The sequence below is a fragment of the Meriones unguiculatus genome, chromosome 5 (genome assembly GCF_030254825.1).
Source record: "Meriones unguiculatus strain TT.TT164.6M chromosome 5, Bangor_MerUng_6.1, whole genome shotgun sequence".
NCBI classification, from domain to species: domain Eukaryota; kingdom Metazoa; phylum Chordata; class Mammalia; order Rodentia; family Muridae; genus Meriones; species Meriones unguiculatus.
Window position 1 is genome coordinate 47,553,244 of NC_083353.1, and position 6,442 is coordinate 47,559,685.

At 43.6% G+C, this 6,442-nt stretch overlaps 1 protein-coding gene across 1 annotated transcript; it reads right to left on the bottom strand.

Annotated features, from left to right (window-relative positions):
* Window positions 1–444: 444 nt before the first annotated feature.
* On the bottom strand, window positions 445–1,374 carry LOC132654024 (vomeronasal type-1 receptor 44-like). The gene has a single exon (XM_060383321.1). The coding sequence runs from the start codon at window positions 1,372–1,374 to the stop codon at window positions 445–447; it is 930 nt and encodes a 309-aa protein (XP_060239304.1).
* Between the last annotated feature and the right edge of the window lie 5,068 nt (window positions 1,375–6,442).

The following is a 6,442-nucleotide window of genomic DNA, read 5'->3' on the forward strand; positions in this document are numbered from 1 at the left end:
AAACTATGCATGGTGACAAACACCTTTGTTCCCAGCACTCAGGGAGGCAGAGGCAGGTGGATCTCTGTGAGTTTGAGGTCAGCCTGATCTACAAAGCAAGCCCAGAAGAGCCAGGGCCACACAGAGAAACCATGCCTCAAATTCCTAAATAAATAAATAAATAATAAAAAGTAAGGTGCTAATGCAGGTCAGATGAAAGACATCTCACAGATCTCTGTGGAAAACCCATTGAGAAAGATAAACCTCATGTGATATCTGAGTGGGAATGCAGTTTAATCTTCTTTTACACACTTGCCATCCACAAACAGAGTAAACAGATGTAATGGGAAAAGGATGTTTTCACATATCAGTTTAAACCTTGAAACGCTCCTACTATGTCATGATCCATAGCTCTGATGACAACATATTGGATTGTACTAAGGGATGATACCCATTCCTGAATAATCACATATTTACTTTCCTGTCCCACACTGACCTCAAAAATTTAATTATATGCTTTTCAGTGCAAATAAACACAAGGGGACTGACTGTGGCATAGCTATGGGACACAAGAATATGAATAAAGTAGAATAGTAAGCCATCTTTGAACTTCATTCTTGTTTGCAAGATAACAGTCTCCAAAATGCAGAGAAACACAAAGAAGCTCATGAGCAGCAGGATGGTCCGGGTGGCCCTTTGCTCTGGAGATGCCTTTGGAGAAAGGCTGGTGTTGTGAAGATGCCAGGCCTGCTTCATGTGTCTGTACAAGAGAGCCACCATGTACCCACTGGAAAGGACCATGAGACTAATAAAAAAGGCTTCCCTGAAGAAAAACAATGTGGAAAATGTGCTTTGTCTAGAGTGACTCGGGAGTAGAAGTGAGCAAGACTGAGTAACAAACATAAAATTATCTGAGGTCGAATTGGGGATGGCACTATTTGATACCAGGAGGTAACTGCTAAAAGACATGTAGAGAACACAAAGAAAAAGGGCGCAGGAGATGGGATGGGGAGATTTATGTTTAAACTTGTTTAAACAGCAGCTTCTAGGGCTGAGGATGATGGTCCAGAGGACATTCAGCAGACAGGCAGCACAAAGGGAGAGGCCCCTCAAGAACCTGTGTAGATAGAAAAGGGATTTGCATGTGGTGTGGTCCCACCTCCCCCGAGACAGAAACATGTCTGCAGCTATGAGTCCCATAGTTAGCAGCATCAGTAGTTGGGTCAGGGCCAAGAAACCAATGGCGAGATCAATGGGCTTAGGCCTGTGTGCACCAATGAGCCTGCAGAGGTGGAAGAGAAAAAGGATGCTGTTGGCTGAGATCCCAATACTCATTTCAGAGAACAAGGTAATTTTAATGTTTGTGTTAGTGTGGAGTATGCTGGCTTTATTCATTGTGTGTGCATTTGCAAGTATCAAAAGTCTGAGGAGAAAAGAGAAAACTCTTCATTACAAATACAGGGAATGAAGCATTACCCACCAACACTGAGCTGGCAACAAGATGTCAATTCATCCCAATTATAACTTGTCTAATTGGAACTCAGCTCCAGCTCACACCCCCTTGAGGCCATCCCCACAGTCCCCACTGTCCCCACTGTCCTGATGCTTCTCAAGCAAAACTGAACTGTGCAGATCATTGTGGGGCTTCTCAGAATACAAACTTTCTTGTACATTAAACATTTCCACAAGATATAAAAAATTTTCCACTCCTGGCGCACATGTTTTGTTTATTCAGGGGTAATAGCGGCATCTCACTTGATTGTCAGACACACGTGCACAGGGTCATTTCTCTCACTGCCCTCTTCACTGCTGGCCAAGTATTCATTCACATTCTTTTTCATTCATTCATTATTCATTCATTTTCTTTGTCTCTTTCTCTTCTTCTCTCTCCCCTTTGTCCCCCTTACCTCTGCCTCCTCCTCCTATTCCCTCTCTCTCTCTCTCTCTCTCTCTCTCTCTCTCTCTCTCAGTTTTTCAAGTCAGGGTTTCTCTATGTAGTCCTGGCTGTCGTGGAACTCACTCTGTAAACAAAGATGTCCTAGTACTTGGAGATCCACCTGCTTTTGCCTCCTGAGTGCTGGGATTCAAAGCATGCACCACCACTGCTCAGGCAAATGTTCTTAATAAACCTCCAGAACAAATAATTACCAATTTGGACTCTGAATTGAATCCTACTGACTCTCTGCCATTTCTTCGAGGTGTGACCATAAGCACTCAGAAGATGAGCTCCATTCAGCAACTCTGGAGCATATGCACAGTCAAGGAGCCCCTAGATGTGAGGATGCTACATACACACCAAGCATGGAACTGTTTCTGGCACAGAGTGATCTCTGTACAGGTCACCTGCTGGTTTTCTCATGCAGTGGCCTGGGAGACAGAATGCAGCTCTGTTAATGACTGATCAGCTCCTTCCCTGCATGAAACAGAAAAGACAAAGATGACCAAAAGGCTAGAATGATGGAGCCAAGTTTTCTTTCCAGAGAGTTTGAAATTCTGGCCTTTCTCTGAACTCTTCTAAGTGACTCTGCCTCCAACCTATGAATTTAATCTCCAGCCATGAGATCCAGTATGGTGTGAGTTCAGGGTGAGCATTCTCCTTTTTTTCCCTCTTTTGACAGGTAAAATCAGGGTAGTAAACAAAACTACAATTACAATAGACTTAGGGCCATCTCATTCTAAGGTCACAATTAAATGAAAAGTGTCCACCCAGTGTTGAGGGATGGGCTCCACAAGAGTCTTAGGTCTCCATCACCTTCAAGTTGTAGGGGACTTTGCCAGACTTCATGGATGTAGGAAATTCAGTGGGCATTTTATGTAGAGCTCATCATTTCTTTTAATGACGATTAAATACACACAAAATATATAATATTGTAAAAAGTTTTCCAGATACACAGTAAAGAATTATCAACTGAAAATCAAGGGTGTGAGATGAAATAACTTCATAATTTTTCTGACCATATTGCACTGTAATACAGTATACTGACAAGAAGCAAAAATGTTTTAAATGATCTAAGTATTTGTTCTTATATCCACAGACGAGTGTAACCCTCACCTCTCAACAAGAAAACTTCTCTTTTTCAGGGGACAGAGATCAGTACAGAAAACCACAACTGATCAATATGGAGAGTTGTGGATCCCAGTCTCGGTGGACCCATCTACCAAAGAACTCCGGCAAGCAAGGCTCAGAGAACATTGCTTCTGAAGATGGCATGGAGAGATTGAAAGCAGGGGATTAGGGAATTCCCCGTGAGATTGTGTCTCCCGGTAGAGTTAAGGAGCTACAGCAATAACCTTACCCACATGACTGCCTGAACAGGAGCTAAACAAGGACAACAACACTTAGACATGCCAAGGTACAGGAAAACCACTGCTCAGCCCTTCTCAAAGAACTACAGGAGACTAAGGAATGCTAAGAGCAGGATCAACAGTCCAGGGAAGAGTACACCAACTGGTAGTCCAAAACCAAATTATCAGCCCTGAAAACAGGCAAACATGTTACATTATACAGACTGAGCAGGTCACAGTTATGCATCTGAGACTATATATGTTTGTAATGAAAATTAGAGGAAAAATGGCCCATGAGGCTGGAGGACAGCATGGGAAGGATATTTGGATGGGTTTTGAGGGAGGAATGGGAAAGGACATATTACATCATTATATTATAAGCTTAAAATTCAAAGAAGTATTTATAAAATGAGGGAAGAGGGAAGATGTTAAAATTCATAAACACTTGAAAAGAATGAATAATTCAGAGCTGAAAATAAATATGTGATAATAACAGTTGATAATTTGGGCTTCCTCACCTAAAAGCTCTATAATAGCAACACAAAAAGCTAGTTCTTCAAAAGATTGGTGGCCACCAGGCACAGAGAGTCATGATTAAGCTCTTCAGATTTTTCTTTCTGTGAATCTGTGGAGTTCCTCATAATGCCCTTGCTCCTCCCTGACCTCAGTCTCAATGAAGAGAAGTCAGGGGTGATGGAGAAGGAAGGACCAGGAAAGAAAAGTAAGAAGAGGGGGAAATTCAGTTCCATCTTCAGGTGACATAGAATAACAGTTTAAGGCACACAGCCAATATGGTTGAGTCTGTGCCATGATAACCCCAGAAAAATAAACAGTAATCAAGCCTTCAGGACAAAGAGTAGCAGTGCACACTAGCACTCAACCTGAACATCAGCTTGTGACCTGTGTGCACCCATAATCGTAGCCGTGGGTTTGATAGACACACCTTTCATGGAGGATAAAGTACACACTGGCAAAGTTTTAAAAGTTTAAAAACCTCAAAATATATGCATTCATTAGCAAATACTAACAAAACAATCCTAATACATATTTCTCTCCTATCATTTTTATGATGCAGGTTTTTTTGTTCAAGCGAATACAAACACACACATAAATACATACACACACAAACATGAGAGCTAGGGGAGAAGAGAAAGAGGAAGAGGGAAAAGGAGAGGGAGAAGGAGAGGTTGAGGAACTGATTTTTACAAAGACATGACATTGTCAACCCAGGGAGAGGGTTGTCAACATCTGTAGAGTTGGGTGCAGGTTGTGCTATTTTTAGGGTGATTTCAGTAAATACAGCCCTGTAAAATGTAGATCACTTAGGGTAGCCAGGACATCTCAGGAGCCTGGAATCCTCAGCCATATTCATGGCATCATGGCTTCAGGAGATCATTGCTTTGAAGGCACTGCAGAACCTTGTTAGTGTGGAGGAGAAAGTTCACAGTTGCTTCCTCTCTGCAGAAAAAGCTGAGGAGAGTGACACCATGTCATGAACTGTGAGCACCAGCTTGTCTGGAGTGAGACAAACAACAGCCTTGAGCCACCTGCCAGCTCCAGGCTTTGCAGCTACCTCAACTGTGCCTATGTGAAGGTCTATAGAAAATTCTGGGCTAATGCATCATTCGTATACAAAGCATTGCGGTGACTAAAAACCCTTCGTAGAAAAACCGCTGAAAGGGGTTACCTTGTCCCTCTTCCCAGATGGTAGTGCTCACATGAATGCCTACTAGCCCAGCAAAGGAGATCAGAGAACATGACAGCGACTTCCTACCATCAGAAAAATTACGTAAGAAAAGCCTTTTGCACAACAGTTCAGGCTGCCACAGCCACGTGTGTCCTTGGGATTCAATTGCACTGTGCCCTAAAATTAGTTTTTATAGCCTGGTCTATCAGGTTTCCTGCAGAAAAAATTGGTGTTCTGTACACAGAAAAAGGACCTGGATTTGTGTAATAGGTTCCCTGTGAAGAGGCCACATTGGGGACAAGGAAGGAAAGGCTTAGAAGGTAGAACAGGAGAACAAAATACACCTGGAGCAAGAAATATCCATAAGATTCTTGAACATTCTCTGTTAAAGCAACTATGAAGGCTTCATCTGCTCAGGGCAACAAGGTTAAAGCCCCCTGTTCTGCATGGAGTCAGGAAGCCAGGACTGTAGACACTGTGTCATCCCTCAGTTACCTGAATCATGGACAGCCTAAGATCCATGACATCACAAAGAGGCCTCAAACAAGTGACCAGTGTTCAGCACAGCAGTGGCCTGAGCTTGTGACCTGGAGGGAAATAGAGAGTGGAAAGGGGACAGGAACCCCCTCTGCAGAGGCCACTGCATGCTGGGTGCTTGTGGCCCTGTGGGTGCACTGCAGCCAGGGAGGAGAAAGGCAGGGAGTGATGTCTCTGTCCTTCTCTACAACTTGGGTACACCTGCCCATTCCCGGAAGCTGAGAGGCTGTATAAAGAGCATGTTTATGTCTGGGCTGAGCAGAACCTGTCCTCCATCATACTTACAAAGCTGTCCTCGTGTTCCTCACCCTCAAATGGCTCACCTGTACAGTGTCACATCACTGCCCCCCCCCCCCCCGGCCTCCCCGTGCATAGTGCACAGAGGGGTTTGGAAGGTAGAACTGGCCCTGTTTCATCAAAGTAGGTTGTGTTTAGCATGGAGTTACACTGGGCAGTACTCTCTAACAATTCTACTTGGAAAGCTCAGGAAACAGTGGGGGAGAAGCCACCAGAGCCTCAGAAGAGGCAAACCATCACAAGAAGGTATAAGAGATGTGTCCAGAGAGACCATGAAGTAAAGGAGCTGTGGGGATGTGATGCAGAAAACTGTGAAAAACACTTGGCCTAAGGAATGGCTAAAACTCTTTTTATTGTCCTCAGATCTCACCCTTGCAGTGAGACTGTTGCAGTATTGCACAACAAAGGAATGAGATCCCAGAGAAGCCTCCTCACAGACCTGACAGTTTTGTCACAGATGACTGCTGTTACTACAGGGAACCAATTGTTGTACAAGAGAAACTTTTCCTGACATAACCTTGATATGGTGGTGTCCATGATGGAACAAGGGATAACATCCTTCTTACCTAGCAGCTTTGATGCTCTCTTTATAACAAAAAGGGAGATAGGTTTCTGTTCATCTGTTCCTAACCCCATGCAAAAACTCAGCTTGTGAAA